The 19714-nt window shown below is 57.3% G+C and overlaps 1 protein-coding gene across 3 annotated transcripts in view; it reads left to right on the top strand.

The window, feature by feature from the left end:
* The first annotated feature begins 451 nt into the window (after positions 1–451).
* Positions 452–19714, top strand: part of STARD8 (StAR related lipid transfer domain containing 8) — a 49624-nt gene continuing 30361 nt past the window's right edge. Inside the window, exons 1-3 of one of the 3 annotated variants that reach the window (XM_054641245.2) lie at positions 452–545; positions 1544–2086; positions 11617–11650. In XM_054641245.2, the coding sequence (XP_054497220.2) occupies positions 1580–2086; positions 11617–11650 (541 nt within the window). In that variant the 5' untranslated portion in view covers positions 452–545; positions 1544–1579. Of the gene's footprint in view, positions 546–1543; positions 2087–9266; positions 9419–11616; positions 11651–15805; positions 16191–19714 lie in introns of those variants that run through there. The other 2 variants (XM_077185998.1, XM_077185996.1) reach the window with 2 other exon arrangements.

The raw sequence follows: 19714 nt of genomic DNA on the forward strand, positions 1-19714 counted from the left end.
GGACCGGGCTGGCAGGCAGCCCCGGCAGGTGAGCACCAGCCACCAGCTCGGTGGTGCCTGACCTGGCCCCGCTGCAGGGTTTCTGCCGCTCAGTGATGGGCAAGAAAACACTTTAATTCAACAAGCAGTGGGTTTTTGTGTGTGTGTGTTTGTTTGTTTTTTTTAAAGACAATTTACCAGTCCTGGAAATGTCCCTGTTCCACTGAAAAGAGGCGTTCCCAAGTGCAGCTCTGGGCTTTGTAGTTACACTTTGTTTGGATAAAGCTCAAATTTAGCATCTTTCTCCCCCAAGTGAATCTTTTAAGGCAAATATTCTGCATGCTGAATTGTACCCTAGAGCAAACAAATGGGGCAGGTGACAGTGGAAGGACGGATTTTCACAGTAAAATCAGTAAAATCAGGAAGTATTACCCACTGAGTGCTGCTGTTGACACCTGGGACTGTGACCTGATTCCCGACCTTTGTCTTTGTTGGCAGGGCAAGCAGGTGACATGGCTGCACGAGCTGGAAGGCAGGCTGGAGGCTGCTGAATCTCCACACTGCAGGTACTGAATGCAAGGGCAGTGCCAGGGGGATGGGACAGGCTGTGTCCAGCACAGGGGGTTCCTCAGTGGAGATGTCAGGGGAGCGTCACCGAGGGCAGATGTGACAGCCCAGCATGGGGGCAGCTGCTGGGACAGACACAAGGGTCACTGCATTGCTCTGCTGTCACCTTGTCTGGGGCAATGCCTGTGCTGGGGGGCTCAGGGTCTCTGGGAGACAAGAGTGAAGGTTTGCTCTATTTATTCTGAGTCCTAGTTGGAGTAAACACCAATAATAAGTACACTTCCTGATGCAGGAAGGACAGGTTTGGTGTTTCTGCCCCAGTTACTCTCTCTGAACCTTGTCCCCTCTGCCCACGTTTCAGGGAGGGGAAGAGGGCAAGTCTTCTTGAGTGCCACAGCTTTCCTCATGCCTGGTGCCTTGTCACATCTGTGCTCTGAGCCCTCTGTGTGGGAGCAGCTGCTGCTCATGCTGATGGTGGAAGCAAGGGAGCATTGTCAGAGCCTTGGGGACAGTGGGCACGTGGGCAGGCAGGGTCCTCCCACCTGGAACTCTGTTCTTCCCAGCTATGCCCAGGTGGGAGGAGATGGAGTGATTCTCTGCCTCAGCCAAACTTCCCCAGCCTGTGCAGCTCCTCCCAGGAGCCTGACACACACCTCAGACAGCCTGAAATCCATCCCAACGAGCCCCCTCCAAACCCCCTCTCTTTCCCCAGTGCTGCATTGCCAGCAGTGAAAAGGGCATGAGGGAAAGCACACCTTCCTCTGAAAGTATAGGGGGAGTTTGGTATTTTAAGAGAGAAATGAAGAGTACAAACCCAGCTGGTCGAGTTGTAACTGTGGGTCTGCATGCTCTGGTGAGGAGAGCATGGAGGTTCCTGGAGTGAGCGCCATAACACCCCTTTCTAATCAAATGAAATCGAAAGGAAAATGAGGAAAAGCAAAATAAATGTAGTCTCCTGTGTGGCTCTTGCTAATGAGTTTTGGTTTTGCCTTGCCAGCTCTGCCAGTGGTGGTGAGGGTTTCACCCACGGACGATGGAGCCGAGGAGCACTGGGCACCAAGCAAAGCCACCAGTGTCCCCAGGCCAGCAGGATGAGCCCCTGACCCCATGCTCTTCCTCATCAGCTGAAGATGAGGAAGCTGTCTATGGCTTCCTCTGTCCAAGGAGCAGCAAGTGCAATGCTGAGGATGAGCCTGGTTGTGAGCTGATCCCTGACAAATCCTCGCTCTTCCTTTGGGGATCTTTTCCCAGGAAAGGCAGGAGGCAGCAACCAAGACTTGTCAGCCCCCTGCAGGGACCTGCAGGGCACAGCAGGGATGCTACAGGCCACAATAAATTTTTTGGCAGCAGTGAAGTGGTGGCCTTTGGTGAACATTCCCAGACAAAGCCTGGGCACATGCTCAGGCACAATGAAACAGAGCAGGTGGGGCTGCTCAGGGCAGACCTGGGGAGAGCCCACATCGCCCTGGATTGCAAGGAAGATGAGGTTAATGCCTTCCCTGTGTCTCCTGGGGAAGTGAAGACATGTCCTGGACATCTGGTAAGTGTTCCACATGGTGGCTGTGGGTGCCTGTTCCCTGTGCCCCATTTCCTGCTCCCTAGAGGTGCCCAGCTGGTCCTGAGGTCGGGATGCTCTGGCAGACATGGATGCTTTGTCTTCTCTTTTCCTCTAAACTCCTGCTTTAAGCTGGTGATGTGCAGTTCAAATCCACTGTGTTAAGTTGCCTTTGTATCCTTTAACAGTTGGTCTTACTACCCTGAGGAGTTTCTGCCCAAATGGGAGCTGGATTTCTGTTCATCCTGGGGTGGTGGCCAAGGAGAGCAGGGAGTATGCCAGGGGTTCAGGGCAGAATATGTTCCCCCAAGGCCCTGCAGGGAGGAAAAGCCTCCCTGGCCAGGGGAACTGGCACTGGCTGTTTTCCTCTATGTTTGGTCTGGGCACTGTGGGCTTTTCTCTCAGCTCCTCCTGTGCCTGTGGGCCCAGAGGCTCCTGGCTGGGCTCCCTCACTGCAGTGTCTGTGCTCCTTGGGCAGCCTGTTTGTCTGTCAGGTCCCAATGACATATCTGTACCCCTTTGAGTGCCTGTGCTTACAAGAAACTCATGTGAGCATAGTGCCCCTCAAGACATCTGGTCCTGGTTATTTGGGCTGCAGAGAGCTCCAGGCTCCAGAGCCCTGGAGCAGAGCAGCTGTGGGGCCGGTGGAGCCATTGGAGCAGCCTTGTTCCCATGGTGTTCTCCTTCCCCATCCCTATCTCTGTTCTTGTGCTTCCCACAGCTGCTGCAAGGCAGGAGCCTGATAAGCTCATTGATATCAACAGGAGAAAGGCAAAGGGTGAATTTCAGAGCTCAGCAAGAACTGCTGGAATTCACCAGGATTGTTTTCTGGTTCTTTTCAAGTCTTTTTCTTGTGTTTTGTGTCACTGTCTCAGGATAATAAACAGAACATGCAATTATTTATCCTGGGCACTGATTTAAATCCTTCCTCTCCCCATAACTCAGCCCCCCCTTAGCAAAACCCACGGGGCTGAGGTCTGGGCTGGGGCTGCTGCCTCTTCTTTCTCAGGGCTTTGGAATTCTTCCCAGCAGCAGGAACAGGAGCCTGAGACAGCCCAGCACAGGGTGTGGGGACAGCCTGCTCTGCACCCTGCCTGCAGCCAGGATCTGTCCCCAAAAAACCTCTTCTACCTCTTGGTTCCCTTTGGGGTGGCTGCAGCTCAGCCCTGTGGCACGGCGCTGGGAGCAGGATCTCTCTCCAGGACCAGCCTGGCAGCCCTTGCGGCCACAGGGGGCGAAAGGAATTCACTGTCACATAATGGGGCTTTGTGTGTGTGAGGGTTGGCATAAAGGGTTTTCTGAGGCTGCCTCAGAGCCTTTCCTGGCGTCCCCAAAGAAGCCTGGCAGTGGCACGTGGCTCCTGTCCAGCCTGGAAATATCCTGGGGTGTGGTGCCCAGGGGCATGGGATGGGCACTTGGTGTCCCTGAGCATGGAATGTCTCTCCTTGTCCATGCCTGAAGGAAAGCTCATCTTTGGGCAGTGGTTTTGACTGAACAGGTGTCAAGGAAGATGTGCCTGATGCTGTTTGCTGTAAATCCTGCTCTGATGCTCCTTTCAGAGAGGAGCACCACGTCTCTGCCAGCCCCCACTGCTGCTGCCTGCCTGTGCTCTGAGCCCCCTCAGCTCTGCTCTTGGACTGCTCACAAGACCAGCCTGGCTCTGGTGGGGTTTGACAGCAACTCCAGGCTCTGAGGGCACCTGGGGAGCGTCTCCTACCACTGGGCTCTGCACTGTGGTGGATCCAGGCAGTGGGTCATGGTGGTAATCCTCTGGACACCCCAGAGTGCTGCAGTGTGACAAACTGGGCACTGGTGGGATTGCAAAAACCCCTGGGTCTGTCACCTCCATGCTCCCACCTGCTCTGGGGCTGCATGCTTGGAGATCAGGGGATTTGATTTTGATTGTTGGCACCCAGGAGCTGTGGAGTCCCCCATCCTGTGTCCCAGTTCTGATGCCATGTCCCCAGCTCTGCCCAAGAAGCTGCACTGGACAGGGTTTACCTCTGGATTTGGGTGTGGGAAAGTTGGTACATGAATGGCCCAACCCTCCACAAGTGAGGGGAGATGTGAATTCATGCCAGAAATTCAGCTTGCAAACACCTGCCCTTGAGGGAGCCAGCACAGCACCTGACAAGATTCCTCTGTCCTGGGAGTTAATCCCAACCCTTGGCCAGAATTAGGGCTGGGATCCTCCCCAGACAGCAGCTGTCACCAGAACTATGTGCAAAAATACCCAAGGAGCTCAGTTTATTAAATGGCATTTCATGGTGCCAGCCAGAGGAGGAGATGTCCCTGTCACCTGTGGTTGTTTTTTAGCTGCTGAGTGTGCTGTGAGTGGCAGGTACCAGGGCTGAGTGTGAGTGTGAGTGCACACTTGTGCTGCCAGCCCTCCCCATGCCACCACGGGAGCCTCCCTGCTCCTGCTAATAATAAGAGCTGCTGCAATTCCTCGGGCTACTCTGGTGCCTGCCTTGCAGGCAGGGGATTAATGACCCAGGATTAATGTCCCAGCCAGGCTCCAGCAGCTCAGTGCTATTCCCAGGGGTAGGAAAAACTGCCTGGTGAGCATTCTGCTTATGTCCCCTTTTGTACTTCAAAATGCAGCCTGATTTATATTTCTTGTTTCCACAAAGGCATCTTGAAGAGAACTAGAGAGCAGTAGCAGCAGTTTTTGCTGGAGTTCTGTCCTGCATGGGAGTTTCTGTAAACACACCCAGACAATAACTCTTGGGTGCTTGAATACAAATGGAGTTAAAACTGAATGGGAATATGATTCTCAAAAAATCTGTTTCCTTCTATATTGCTTGTGTTTATTAGTAATTTGTATATCTTGTCTACAGTATCTCAAAAATGTCACCATTTCAGTTATGCTCTTTTAAGTGCATTTAAATAGCCCCATGCTGAGCACAGCCCCAGGTCCCTGTTGAGCTTCCCAATCTTTCTGGCTCTGGGAATTGGGGCAGGAACACCCCCCAGCTGGTGCAGCAGAAATTCCCCAGAACTGTCCTGGACTGGGTTTTTTTTCGGTGAAACTGGGAGGTTCTGCCAGTCTGTGAGGATTAGTCAGCTGCAAAGTTTGTTTGGTTTTGTGTGTGTGCTAAATCAGTTGGTGTTTGTGAATTCTCTCACTGGTGTTTGCAAACTGGGCATCCTGTGTGGGGAAATGCACAGAGCCGTCTGTGCCAGGACCCTCTGGGGACACGGAGTACAGGAGGCTTCCTGCAGCCCTTGGCTTGTCTCTGGGAGTCCAGTGCACATCTGGGCTAAGCAAAAGTATCACTGGCTTTGGAAGGTGACACTTCAGCAGGACACCAGTGCTGGGAGAGGGGACATCCCCCTGCGCTGCCCCAGCCCTCGGGAAGGGCATTCTGAGGGGATGCCATGGGCCTGGCTGGCTGCTCCATCCCTGTGGGATGGGGGATCGATGCCTTTGGCCCCGGGAGGCTCTCCAGGGTACTGCCCTGCTCACCCGAGCGTTTCCTTCTGCCACAGGAGCTGCACGTGGGGATTAAGTAATTGCCTAATTGCCCGTCCCAGAGAGAAGCTTTCCCTCAGGGCTGGAGCTCCGCTGCAGCCTGTGGTTTGTGTGGCAATCCCCGTGTGTCCTGAACCCTCCCAGTGTGTCCATGCCCAGCACAACCCACCCCTGAGCCACTGGAGACCGGAGCACATCAGGATTATTTTAAATGAGGAGCTTTTTAATGGAGAAGCAGCAGTGGCAAGTGGGGCAGGGGGCTCACAGGTGGTGTGGGGCAGCTGTGGGACTGCTGGGAGCTGGGCAGTGTCTTCTGCTGCCCTTGGCTATCTCTCAGCTGCCTTCTTGTGCTCCGCTCGTGGTGGTGCCTCTTTGGTGGCGTCAGAGACATTTGTCCTCTTGGGCTGGAGCTGGGCACGGAGCTCTGAGCAGGGCTGGCCTCACAGTGCAGCCCCAGCCCTGGGGAGCTGTGGGATGCCATGGGGTGCCATAGGGTTCTGTGTGCTGGCACTTCCCCGGCACAGCCCTTGCTCGGGGGCACACTGAGGGGTTCAGTCCTGTCCTCGCCCTCTCTGCCTCCCCAGTTGTGCTCCTGGGGGCTGCAGTTCCCCGTGTTCTCCCTCCCCCGTCCCTGTCTCACCGCCCTCATGGTGTCACAGCCCCAGCACCGCCAGCACCCGCCCCGTGTCCAGCCTCGGGAGAAGAAAAGGGTCCCTGTTCCCGCTGTGCTAATGGGGAAACGCCAGCTCGGCGGGAGCTGCGCCCTTCCAGCCTCGGGAAATGCCTGTGCCCGGCGGAAAGTGGAAAATCCCCGAAAATCCCGGTGTGCCGCGGGCTCGGGGCTGGGCCGGCCCGGGGGAGGCCCCGCTCACAGCCCGCGGTGCCAGTGCGGCCTCTGTGGCTGCGGGGACCCGGCCTGGGCTGGCTCTGATCCTGGGTGACAGCCGCCACAGCAACAGCTCATCGGCACTCAGAAATAGCCCTGGACACGGGATCCTCCTTCCAGGGAATGATCTGCTGTGGGAAGAGGCTGTACCTGCCCTCCGAAATTCCAGCCCTGTCCCGTGACTTTCGGAGAAGGCGGGATGTGTGTGGCGGTGCTGGGGCTGGTGGTGACATCCTGGTGTCCTGGGCACTGTAGGCAGCTCTTAGGGAATGTCTACAGGGTGACATTCTCCTTGGAATCAGCTTCTTAAAATTAACTCAGTTTTAAAATGGGTTCTCATGTGGGTCTGAGGAGGATACTGACACACACACACACGCACACACATATTTATTTATAGAATGAATGGATATTGCTTTTGCTTGTCCTGTAAGCTCGTCTGCACAGTGGGTACATCAGGAATTTTGGGACGAGCCAAATGCAGCAATAGGGTCAGTCCCCTGTCCACTCAGCAGAAATACCCATTTGGTGTGCACAGCTCCTGCCACTTCCCCATGGGTCCAGTCCCCAGGAGCTATTCCTGCCGAGGATAGTGTCCTGGCACGCTGAGGAAGGATCCAAGATGTAGCATTACTGGAATGCTTTTGGGATGACCGGGTAGGAAGAAGCTACACAAGCATGCAGAAACCGCTGTGGTTTGTCTCCCAGGCCTGGGAAGGAGACAGCCTGCTTCTATTTGTGCTAGCTCGGCTTTTTTAGCTTCTGGAGGAAGTGGGAGAAGGACCCGATGCTGCTGGAGCCAGCAGGGGCAATTCTCTGGGCCCTGGCAGGGTTATGGCTGAAGCAGCAGGGCCTGTCCTGATCCAGAACAATGCACGGTGCTGAAGGGTGAGTCCCTGATGGGAACAGGAGCCCAGTGCCACCAGGCCTGGCAGTGCCTGCCTCTCTGAAGGGACAGTCCCTCCTGTGACAGCTGCCTTCAGCCTCACCCAGGCCCAGATGTCCCAGAGCCTGTGGAATCACTGAAGAGTCTCCTTGGACTCCTTGGAATGATGATGGCAGAGCCTTTCACAGGACCCTGTGCTGGCAGTGCCCTTCCATGTCCTGGCCACGGTGGTGGTGCCCTGGCAGCCTCAGCCCCAGGACAGCAGTGCCCAGAGAGCTGGATGGGGATGTCTGGCAGTGAGCAGTGCCCCAGCTGCCTTCATCCCTGCAGGGGACTATTTGCAAGTCCTTGGGGTAAAACTGCAGCTCTTGAGGCAGTGGTGGGTGAGTTACTGAGGGTGGGCAGCAGCGTTGGGCTTTAAGTCCCGTGGGGAAAATCCCTACTAGGAGAGGTGACCCTGGTGGGCAGCATGCCACAGAGGTGATACTGTCTGCCCAGCCCTGGGATTTTGAGGGAGGAGAAAAGAGATTGGTGTACAAAGCTTGTGCTGCCTTGGTGTCCCCAGCCCTGCTGGGGACATTAGTGGCCCAGTTACACCAGCAATGCAGGGGACAGGGTGAGGAGCTGCAGCTGGTGCCAAGGCTGGGAGCGGTGCCAGAGCCCGCTGAGGAATGAGTGAGAGGGAGATGGAAGGAGGCAGCTGGAGCCGGCGCCGGGACTGCTGCTGCCTGTGAGCTCCATGGCTGCTGGGGCCATGGCAGGGCTGTGCCAGTGCCACCAGGGCACTGCTGCCAGTCCAGGGCCCTGGTGCTGCTCGGGTCTGCTGGATGCTGGATGCTGGCAGTGCCTCACGCCATCCTCTCCAGGCAGGTACACCTGACATGGTTATGCCGTGGCCTTCCTGCTTTTTGTGCTTGCCTTGTCTCCCTTATCCTCATGCTTTGGGGCCCCACACCCCCTCCTGGCCTGCCCTGACACGTGGCACTGGACACAGCTGCCACAGGCACCAGCTGCTGGGGGTTGGGTACAGACGTGTCACATCCTGAGCAGAACCATTGTGCTCTGGCTCGTGTTCCTCCTGCAGGTCCTGTCAGAGTGGAGCAGACACCAGCCCGAGATGGGCAGCAGGCAGGAACAATCCCACTGGAGAGCCTGATGCCAGTCCAGGGTGGATGACAGCCACCAAGGGTCCTTGGGAGCAGGGCCGAGCCCAGGCATCACTGTGGATCTGCTTGCTCTTGCTCCCTCTGAACTCCTGACACAAATCACCAGTTTGTGGGGTGTTCTTGTGTGCCTGCAGGAAGAATCCTGGCCCGGACGGCTGCGAGTAGGGGGCTGGCACAAATGTTTGTGACTTGATCTGTTATTGTGGCACTTGTGATGATGTTTGCAGAAGGCAGATACGGAGCTGTGAATAGCTGCAGTGAAGGGCTCAGATATATTTGATGGCTGGGAGGGTTCCCCTGTGTTGTTTGCCCCCAGCAGGCTGGCCCTGGGTGATGCTGCTCTGCTGTGCCCGTGGCTCAGCAGCACCTGAGCACCAGGGATGGCACCACGGCTGGGTACACCTTGTGCCTGCAGAGGAGAGCGCCAGGAGCTGCCAGCCAGCTCAGGCAGGACCGGAGTGACAATCTGAACCGTCCAGGGTTTGGGTTTCTAACGTCCTACATGTGCCTTTGACAGCCCAAACCCCTCTTCTCCCGCTCTGGAGTGCCGGTCACCCCTCGCCCCTTCCCACTGCCTGCGAATGGGAGCAGCTCGGGTGCGTTCCAGGCAGGAAGGAAAGCCTGGAGCTGTTTAAAACTCGCAATCTTCAGGGAATTTCAATGGCGTCCAAGCCCGTTCCCAACCAACTGAATAACGGTGCAGGGTTTGAATGCTGGCCCGCCTCCGCCGCCGCCGGCCGCTCCTCCCTCGGCGCCGCCCGCACCGGGCTCTGCCGGCTCCGCCGCCGCTGCGCTGCCATGGGGGTGCCGCGGGGGGCTCTCCCCGCGCTCTAGGGGGGTCTGCCGGGCCCCCCGGCACATCATGCCATTGCTGGACTTCTTCTGGGCTTGCTTCAAAAGAGCCAAGGTAGGGGAGCGCTCTGTCCGTCGCTGACACGCTCCGCTTTGCGAAGCCTCGGCAAGGGGCGCTGGGGACGCTCCGCGGCGGTGTCGGCGTCTGCTCCGGGGGTGTCGTGCCCGCGAGAGGGTTTAATTTTGGCTGGGCCGTGTGTAGGTGCGCTGGTCCCTGTGCCATGAGCTCTCCGCTGCCCTTTCCTGGGTCACCGTGTCCCGGCAGCGACAGCCCTGGGCGGGCAGGGGGCTGTGCCCGGCGAGCTGCGCTCTCTGTGTGTCTGTCTGTCTGTGTTTTTGTGTGCGTGTGCCCACCCTCAGCCCCCCGAGGGGGTCAGCCCATGCCAGGAGGGTCCTGCCGTGCCTGCCTGCATGGTATGGCCGTGCTGGGACATCCTTCCCAGCCCAGAGGCTCAGGTCACCCGTGCCGTGGCTGTGGGACCGTGGCCAACCTGGAGGATCAGGGCAGCTCTGAGCAGGATGACAAAGGAGCAACAAGGCCAAGGGCTCCCAGCTTTTCATTTCCTGCAGCAGCAGTTCTCATGGGGTGACATCTGAGATTTTTCTTTAGCGTTTAATTCATCTGTCACCTTAATAACAAACAACTCTCCCTGCCTCTTCCTGATCACTGTTGGTTTATTGTGTCCCAGCCTATGCAGTGTGGTGGGAGGTGAGCTGGAGAGATTGTGGAGTTATAGTTAGTGTGAATTTCAGGAGCTTCAGAATTGGGAAAAGTGTTAAAATCCCTTTTCAGACAGTGCTGTACACCGGGCTGTGCTGGGTGAGTGGATCTGCTGTGGTGAAATGAATGTGGAATGCACGCTGTCCCCCCGGGCTTTCAGTGTGCAATGCTTAAAATAGTTGAGTCTAAAAATGACATTTGTGAAATTCATTGGTAATATTAGTGGCTGTCTTGTCCCTGCTGTCTCATCCCCGCTGTCTCTAGAGAGCTTAGCTGTCCTCATTAACCCTGTTTGTCCCTGTGTGCTGCCTGTTGGCATTGCCATCCTACTGGTGGTGGCAGGGACAGTGACACCGGGTCCTGCATGGCCACTGGCACAGCTGCAGCTTGGGATGGCTCCAGCCTGGCCTGCACAGATTCTAGTGCCCATGGGTTTCAGTCCCAAGCACCCAGCAGTCCCCTGCCTTCAGCCCGTGTCTTTGGCCCAGCGTGGGGTCTGGTGGCCCAGCTGGCCAGGGCACCACCCTCCTGGTTGCCTTCAGTGGCCTCCTGTAGGGCTGAGCCTTCTGCTTCAGCCTGGACCCGCTCTCCTCCCCATGCCAGCGCTGCTCAGCTGCTCACCACCAACAGGCGAGGAATTCTCACCTTCCTTGCTGAGGAATTTCTTAAACAGGGAGAAACGTGCTGGGCTCTGTCTGTGGGATTAAAGTTTTCCAGGCTAAATGAGGTGGATCTGTGGCTGGCGGAAGATTTCATGGGAAAAGGAAGGTGTGGGAACAGATTGGGCAATGCCAAAGGATCCAGAGGAGCTGGGTGACCCCCGCTGTGGACAGGGGCATGCTGTGAGATCCAGCGATGACTCCAGCCCTGGTGATGGCACCCCTCGGGCAGGCAGGGCTGGGGAAGCACAGCAGCAGGGACGTGGTTAAGCCTGGCTTTCCTGGGCCAGCTCAGCCCGGCTGCCCCGGCAGGAAGAGGGGTCCTGGGGTCCGTGGGAAAGCCGGGCTCGTCCCGCGGCGCATTCCTGCGGTGATCTCGCGGGGCAGCAGCACTGGAGGGGCTCAGTCTGCACCCAAACAGGGACTGGGGACCCTCCTGGGCTCTGGGCTCACCTTGGGACCAGGAATGGGGACCTTCTGCTGCTCCTCCACTCTGCAAAGTGCTGCTGTGTCCCAAGTGCTGCCCTGCTGCTCTGAATCCCGTTTCTTGTGGCTTCCCTCGGGAGCCGGGCTGGTGGGTGCCAGCTGGGCACTCCATCTTTGCCTGGTGCTCAGGGCCCTTGGGAGTGCCAGTGGTGTTTTACAACCAGTGGGGTGATGCCCTTGGGAGAAGCCTTTGCCAGGGCCCCAAGCATCATTGCTTGTTCCAGCTCTGGGCCAGCACTGCTGGTCTCAGGTCACTTCTGGGCACAGGGAGGCTGGAGCAGGGAGCAGGGACCAAGCCCAGATATGAGGGGCAGCATTCCACAAATGTGAGAATTAAAATGATTTAAAAAATTATTTTTGGTTTTTTTTCTTTCTTTCTTTTCACAGAAATTCACGTTGTTAGAAGATAAAAAAGATGCAGGTAAGCTGCAGCAATAATCTTTGGGGCAGGAGTGCCCTTGCTGTTAAACAAGGGCAGGTGAGCAGGGATCATGGGAAGAACAATGTCCCCTTGCTGGGTTCTTCTGCCAGCAGTGTGATTTCTCCCCAAAACTGTTATTTTCAAGAGAATATATTTGCAAAGAGACCTTGGTTACTTTTCAGGTCCTCTTGTCTTTGTGGTGAGCAGCTTTGTGCTCAGCAGATAATGCCATGGGGAGCTCCAGAGCCTTGGCACTGCAGTGCCATGGGCAGGAAGGGCACCCCTGGCTCGGGCACCCCAGCTTTGTGTGCCTGGGTGTCTCAGCCATGACTGTGGGGCAGGAGGGACTGGCAGTGCAGCTGCAGGCTGATCCTGGGGGTTGTGTACGGCTGCTGCTGCCCTGATCAGACCTCTGCCAAGGTGGGGGCACAGGTTGAGGATGGGGCTGCCCTGCCATGAGGGGTTTGTGGGGCTGGGGAGGCTGGTGGGGGTCTCTGGGAGCAAGAGGAGGAGGAGGGGGAAGGGGAGGGTGTGTGTGCCAGCAGGACCAGGAAGCAGGGATGGGGATGGGGATGGGGCTGTGGCAGGGGGGCAGAAGAGCCTTTCCTCATCCCACTCTTGGTGCCTTGGGGGTCTTTGTGCAGTGACACCCCCAGAGTCAAACCTGTCCCATCCTATACAGGGTGTCCCATGGCTCTGGTGGCCCTGGAAGTGGAGGCACCTGGAGCTGGGGGGGCTCTGCTGCTTTGGGCACAGGGCTCAGGACATGCCCTGTGGATGGCTCTGGTGTTGGAGGTGGGTGCAGTGGGGCTGCCCACACTGCTGGCTGGAGCCCTGGCACCATGGAAAGGGAACCCACCATGCAGGGAGCCCATGGGATGTGCCTGGGGATCTCCAGGCAGTTCCCTGCCCGAAGGGTGGTGCACTGAGGGCCTCTTGTTTTCAGGCACATAGGGGTGAAGTGAGCTCTGAGTCTGGCTGGTGAGAGCCCAGAGCACAGGAGAGCTCTGGGTAACAAAAGGTGCTTTGTGAGAGAGCCCCAGAGGTATCTTGGGTGGTCTCTGGCCCTTGCACGGGAGAGATTAAGAACATAAAAGTCAAGAGTTAAAGAGCCCTGTGGAAGGGAAGGGGCAGGGAAGGCTCCTATGGATCACACTGTGACTGGGATTTTGGGGCAAAAAATGTTTTTAGGGTTTTTTTCCCCTTGGTTAAAACTGCCTGTAGAATCCAGGTCTGTCCTGATGAAGGCTCAGTGACACTCACATGACCTCAGCTGACACCTGCCTGTCACATGTCCCTGTCCCAGCTCTGGCTGCTGGAGGGATGCTGGGTGGCCATGGGCTCTGGGGGCAGGAGGAGCGGGAGCCTCATGTCCTGAGCAGCTGCAGAGTTTCTCACTGTGGGATTTGTCACCTGTGACTTGATGTGATGATGGAGCCATAGCAGCTCCCGGTGTCACTGTGACCTGCGGCAGCACGATGCCTGGGGCAGGCTGGGGTTCTCCCTTTCCCATGGATTACACTGGACCAGCCTGCAGGGGGGTTGTGCCCTCCACTGGGAAGGGGCCAGGGCAGGTCCTTCTGTCCTCTTCACTCATTGTCCCCAGAAGATGCTCAAACAAAGGGGGCATTCAGGCTGTGGGCTTGGGGATACCATTCCCTTCCCTTATGATGATTTTCAGTCACTTTGGATGGGTGGCATGAGGACTTCACTCCCAACACAGTAGCATGAGGCAGGGTGGAGATGGTTCTGCTTTATCCCAGCAGCTCTTGGTGAAGTGTCTCTTCCATCAATTCCCAGAGCTTGCCTCTGACTTTCCCCCTGCAGCACTGCTGCTCTCCCAGCACACCTGGCTGACTCCCTGGGCTGTTTTCCAGGCATGGACAGACCCACTCCCAGCCCCTCTTTGGAGCTGTGGTTGTGCTGCCACAGCCCCTTCCCTGAACATTGGCTGGATGAGGTCATTAGAACACCTGGGTATGCCATGGCAGCTCCTACAGTGATGGTGGAAAACAACTTGGATTTCATCTGCCTTCTTGGAGGTGATGTTTCAGCCGTGGAGCACGTGGGGACTCCTGTGTCCCTGCTCTCCCTCCTGCTGCCCTGCTTTGCATCAAAGCCCTCCCTGGCCCACCCTGCAGTCCCCTCGGATGCATGGGACTCAGAGCCCCTGAACAGCCCCAGACTAAACCACTGGAACAATCCCAGCTGGGTCAGGTTTCCATGGATTTCCTAACCCTCTGTTTCCTCTCCAGCATTCACTTCCCATGTATTGTTCTGGACTGAGCAGAAAGGAAAAGCTTGAAGAAAGGAAAGGCTCACAGCCTGGCCATGCACCTGAAAACTGCATCCTCAGAATAAATTCCTACCAACAGCAGCAGCAGGCCCCTCCAAAAGGGATTGGGAGGTGCTCTGCCCATGTCACAGAGCAGTGGCTCCTCTTGCTGCTCAAGGACAGGGACAGAGCTGGTGGCTCCTGCCAGCACAGCCAGACAGTGTTGTCACAGTGGTGACATTGCAGCATTTCAGGGTGGGCTCCTGTGGCTGGATGTGGTGAACTAATAGGGAAAAGCAGCGCAAGGGACTCGGCTGAACTTTTGCCCCTGCATGAAATAATAAGGTTGTATTTACTCAGCATCTGGATCACCGAAAATAACCTGCTAAATTTAGCTGTTGTTGATGTGTTGTCACAGCTGAGCTGTTCTTCTCTCCTTGCACAAAAATCTCTTGCACTGGCTTGGTGGGTTTGTGGCTGAGCACAAGGCCCCGTCCCTCACCTGACCTGATCCCATGACTGTGGTTCCCTGGGTTTGGGGACAGAGGCAGAGGCTGGGATCTGATTTTGTCATTGTCTGAACGTGTTGGAAGGGAGAGGGGCTGGGGCTGGCAGGCCCTGGGGTCTGTGGGTGTGCAAGGGCTGCTGCTCTTAGCACTGGGGCCATGCTCTGGCTGTGGCATCAGAGGGGACCCATGGAGTGAGTGGGACGCTGGATGGGGCAGCAGGGACCCATTCTGGGCACTTCTGGGACTCCTTGAGAAACTGCTGCTCTTACATGGTGGAAAAGGCAGTCATGGGGCTGGGTGTGGGTCAGAGCTCTGGAAAGTAGAAAAGCTGAACCGAATGTGATTATTTGTGGTTTTGGTGGGACATGTGATGAGGGGATTCTGTGCTGCTCCTTCCTCTTCCTCTTCTCTGCCCTCCTGGGTTCAGGCTTGGCTGGTGAATCACCAGTTCTCATTCTTGTGTCCCTCTGCCTATAAAATTTGTGTAGCTCTGACCCCCTGATGACTGCTGCAGTGACAGAGACCCCTCCCCCAGCTCAGCTCCTTCCTTCTGGGCTTTAATTCCAGGGCTGGAAGTTTTCCCATTTCCTGTAGCTAACAAAATACAGATTCCCCCCTCTGGACAGCAGGATCCGCTCACAGGTTGGGGGATTTTCTTTGAAGGCCAGAAAGGAAGAGCCTGGGTTAGAGAGGACGTTTTTCTGTGTTGGTGAGCTTCAGAGCACGTGGGAAGTGCAGGGAATGAGCTGGGAAAAGGCTCCTTTAGCCACCTCATGCCCAGAGTGTCGCCAAGTTTTTCCCATGGCAGTAAGGAGCGACTGAGACTGACTGGAAAGTAACTGCAGGCAGGAAAGTACATTTCTATCTGCATCCTCGGGTGGTTTGCATGAGACTGAAAGGAGCGAGAGGGAAGTTCTGAGTGTGGTCATTTCCCTGAAATTACCATGAGAAAATACACCGAAAACTGGTGGAAAGGTTTGGCTGGGCAATGGTTTTTCTTTGGTCAGAACTTGGACATGCAAACTGCCTTAACATGCACAGGAAGGTAATCCTTGTGCCTGAAGTAGCCCCTCAGTCCTTCTGGGGAAAGCTGGTGCAAAGGGGGCCGGCATGGGGCTGGGGGAGCCTCCTGGGGCTGTGTGATGCTCACGGGAGTTTGTTTTCAAAGCCCGAGAGGTCAGATGGGGAAAAAGCAGTGTGAGGTGTTGGCAGGCCAGTCTGATCACGTTAATTCCTTCCATTCTTAATGAAGAACCGATGAGCCCTGCCCGGCGCGTCCGCAGGGCTTTGAAACATCCGCCCGCCCCCGGGAGCGGAGGCGGCAGCGGAGCGGGGGTGACTCAGTTTTGGGGGGGTGCAGGTGGAACACGTGGCTCAGCATCAGCTTCACCTCGGCCCCTGGTGATGCCCGAGCCTGGGGGACGGGGCTGAGCGGGATCCCAGGTCCCGGGGATGCTGCGGGACCAACCGGGGCGAGCTCTTTCCTCGGCCGGAGGCGCGGCCGGGGGGGCTCCGCCGGGGCTGCGGGGAACGGGCGGAAGGGGAGCGGGCGTTCCCCGGGAGCGGCCCTGGTGCCGTGCCCGCATCCCTGCGGGTGAGGAGCCGCAGCTCGCCCGTCCCGCCGGAGCAGCGATGGGTCGCCGGGACGGGGCTGGGGTCGCGGCTCCGCGCCGGGGCTCCGGGCGCTCCCTGGGGCTGCGGCTCCGCCGCGCCGCGGCCGCGGCTCCGTGCGGGGGGAGACGGCGCGGGCGGGCAGGTGAGTGCGGGGCCGGGGCTGCGGGGGCGAGCCTGGGGCTGCAGGAGCTGCAGGGGCCAGCCCGGTGCGGGGCTGCGATCAGCCCGGGGCTGCGGGGCCAGCCCGGTGCGGGGGCTGCGATCAGCCCGGTGCAGGGCTGCGATCAGCCCGGGGCTGCGATCAGCCCGGTGCGGGGCTGCGATCAGCCCGGTGCGGGGCAGCGGCGGCAGCGGGGCCGGCCCGTTCGCTGCGCGGCGGGCGAGGGACGGGGCTGGCGCAGGGTGGGCTCCGTGCGGGTCAGTGCGGTGGGCGCAAAGGGCAGATCACAGACAGGGGATGCAGCTCACTGAGGGGCGCGGGCTCTGCTTTCCGACCAAACTCGAGCGGTTTTGGTGGTGTTCTGGGCCGTACGCGGCTCTCTGTCGTGTCTGAGTGATGCCGGTCACAAAGCCGAGGCGGGGACTGTTCTGAGCCGACAGGTAAAGCAAATGATCCTCTCGAGGGTCGGTCAGGTGAAAAGAACTTCCACTTTTCATCAAAGAAAAAGCATTATTTTGTATTTGATAACGTTTTAATGATGCTTGTATCAGTCATTTTGTCGAGGCTGTGAAAATGCTTAAGGAGTTCTTGTTCATTTGGAACTCGGGTGCTAAAACTGGTTTGATGTGGCTTGTAAAGATGCCTGTGATAACAGGGTGTGGGTAATGATCTTGAAAGCCATTTATTTTGGGTTCTGTGAAGGAGGAACTGCTGCTGCCTGGTTTCTCCATCGGCTGTGATGCTTAGTGAACAATTCCACCTCACACCTGGAGACTCATTCTTTCTGCTGATAAATGATCCCTTCAGGAATGGCCCAAATCACGCTGGGTGGACAGGGGCTATTCCTCAGGGATGAAAAGATAAGCTTAATTTGTTGTAGGTGAGGGGGAAGTGGAGTTCTCTAAAGATCTCCCACTTCCAGACCCCGTGCCAGTGACACTGCCTGGCTCAGAGCTGGCACTTGTGGCAAGTTGTAGCCAGGGGCTGTTTGCCCCATGGATCAGGGGGGACAGGATCTCCTGTAGGCGACAGGAGATCATTTTGGGATCATCCACATGAGAGCAGGGAGCACAGATCCTCTCTGGGGTCTCCTGGAGGGTCTGTGGTTGCTCCCAGGAGCCAGCCCTGCCAGGAAGACTTTCACAAGATTGCTTGGCATCCTGTCTCTTTCCACACATGCTGGTAACCCCGTGCATGCTTCCAAGGATGGACCAGAATGGAAAACCACATTCTTTGACTTGCAAAGCACTACCTTTATCTTTGGGACCACAGCCCACTTGCCTTGCCATGTGCCCCCGAGCAGCCCTGCAGCCCCTTGTGCCCCTTGGTGGGCCTGTCTGGAGGCAGGAGCAGCAGCAGTAATCCCCCCACCCCTGCTGTGATGAGAGGAAGCTCTGACTCGGGTGGGTGAGGCAGGAACAGTTGGATAATGGATCTGGTTGCTCATCACTTGCCAGCATTTTGCCTTCCAGGAGCTGGGGGCTTTCTGCTCTGCTCCAGCAGTGGCCACATAATCCAGATTCCTCGGGTAAATTCCTGCTGTTTCTCCCAGATCTGTGGCTGCTGTTTTAATTGCCTGGAGCTCCAAGGCAGACACAGGACCCTTGTTGCACAAACCCAGCTCCATGAATGATGCTGTTGTGTGTGTCTCTGAGCTTCTCTTTTCCTCCCTCTCGCCCTCCTCCTTTGGAAGCCGGGGAATTCAGCACTGCTGAGATCCTGCCTGCTGTGTTCATGCAGCTGGCAGCACAGCTCCAGCTGCCATTTCGGGTGTGCCAGTCGACCTCTTTCCCCTGATTTCCCTCTCATGAAGGACATTGAAGCCATCCTCCTCTTGGCTGGAGCTGGTTTGCTCCCTTCCTGCTGGTGTGAGGCCAGCACTGGAACATCCCTGTGGTCCTGGAAGCTCCAGGTGGATGGGCAAAGGTGGTTTCTGGGCTCTCTGTGCTGCAGATTCATTGTTTTCAGAGGTGTTAGGGATGCCCTGTGGGCCTGGGGCTCCCTGTGGGATTTGCTGGGTACCCTGTGGTTGGAAGGGGTGAAGTGGCAGGACCTGGGTGATGCTTTTAGGGCTGGGGATTGGGAAAAGCCAAAAGGTGTTCTGCACTAGGGTGGCTGGACAGAGATAAATAGGGCATCCCAAGGTGGGCAGGGATGCCAGTACAGGCTGGGCCAGCTCTGCCAGGGGGTGGCACCCTTCATGAGAAAATAACATAAGTTTCTCTCGTTCTCCGTCTACAGCAGTGGAAAAACAGGAGCCATGGATAATGCATTAGCAGGGCAGGAGTCCCCTGGCAGCTGGGTGTGACACACATAGCCCAGACCCCATCGCCTATGGGTGTCTTTTGGGGCTCTGTTTGTATTTATATGCCTGAAAGAAAACTGTAAGCTTTTTCCCCCCGCAGTTTATTTGAGTTATTGGAAAGAGCAGCAGTGAAAAGGCCGTGATGTGCTGGAGCAGGCTGTGTCCGGGGGGTGCCTGCGTTCCCCTTCTGCGGGGGGTTCCCAGCTGGAGCAAATGTGCTCTTCCCGTGGATTCTGAGGGGGTTTTTGTCCCTTTCCGCCGTTTCCTTGCTGTGACTCTTTCGAGGGTTTCATGAACCGGGGGCAGCAGAGGGATCCGTGTCCCTCAGGGTGTGAGAGGGTCGCGCTTTGGCACCCCCGGGCCCCGCCTGGCAGCGGCCACCCCCGCTGCCGCCGCCGCCGCTTTCCAGCTCAGCGTCTCCGCGAGATTTCCTGCTCTTGCCTCCACACCCTCTCTTGTTCCTGCTTCACGCAAGGAACGAGCGCAAAAATGCCTGAAACCTCCGATCCCGGCGCTTTTCCAGTGGCCGTCACCGTGTGGGGCCACCCGGGTGAAACAACCATCCCGGCTGTGCCGGGGTGCTGGCTTTGGGGGTCAGCCAGCACTCCAAGGCTCTGCGTTTCCAGAACCTCTGCTCGCCCTCTGTCCCTTTTTGTCCCCTCCCCATGAGCCAAGGAGCCGGACTGTGGTGAGGCTGGGACTTGTGGGGGGTCAAGGCTCGCCTGGGTCCTGACACCCGGATCCCCCTGACCCCTCCTCTGCCCGGGGTGCTCACAGCCTAAATGACCTCCCAGCGATCCCCCCGATCAAGAGCTTGTCCCTGCGCCGGGGCTGACCCCGGGGGGCACCGGCTGCCTGCTGCCACCCCCTGCCACCCCCTGGCCGCCCCTCGGGTCCAGCTGGCGAGGGGCTCTCACGCACAAAGCTGCGGGAGGAGTTTGCAGCCAACAAGGGGCGCATTGAGCAGCCTGTGCCGAGTCCCTTCCCTCCGCGGGGAGAGCCAGGGCAGGGGGGGCTGTGGCGGGGCAGAGGTTGGTGGGAGGAGAGTCAGGAGCTTGGGAAGGAAGGAAGGAGATGTGCCTCTCAGACTATGAAAACAATGGGGAAAAATCCTGTTTTTTAACTTGATTCTCCCGTGTTGGGAGCTTGGGCGTCCCTCCAAGCAGTGATTTCCAGAGGAAAGGTGGTTTCTGGCATCCTT

Source organism: Agelaius phoeniceus, chromosome 14 (assembly GCF_051311805.1).
Source record: "Agelaius phoeniceus isolate bAgePho1 chromosome 14, bAgePho1.hap1, whole genome shotgun sequence".
Taxonomy (NCBI): domain Eukaryota; kingdom Metazoa; phylum Chordata; class Aves; order Passeriformes; family Icteridae; genus Agelaius; species Agelaius phoeniceus.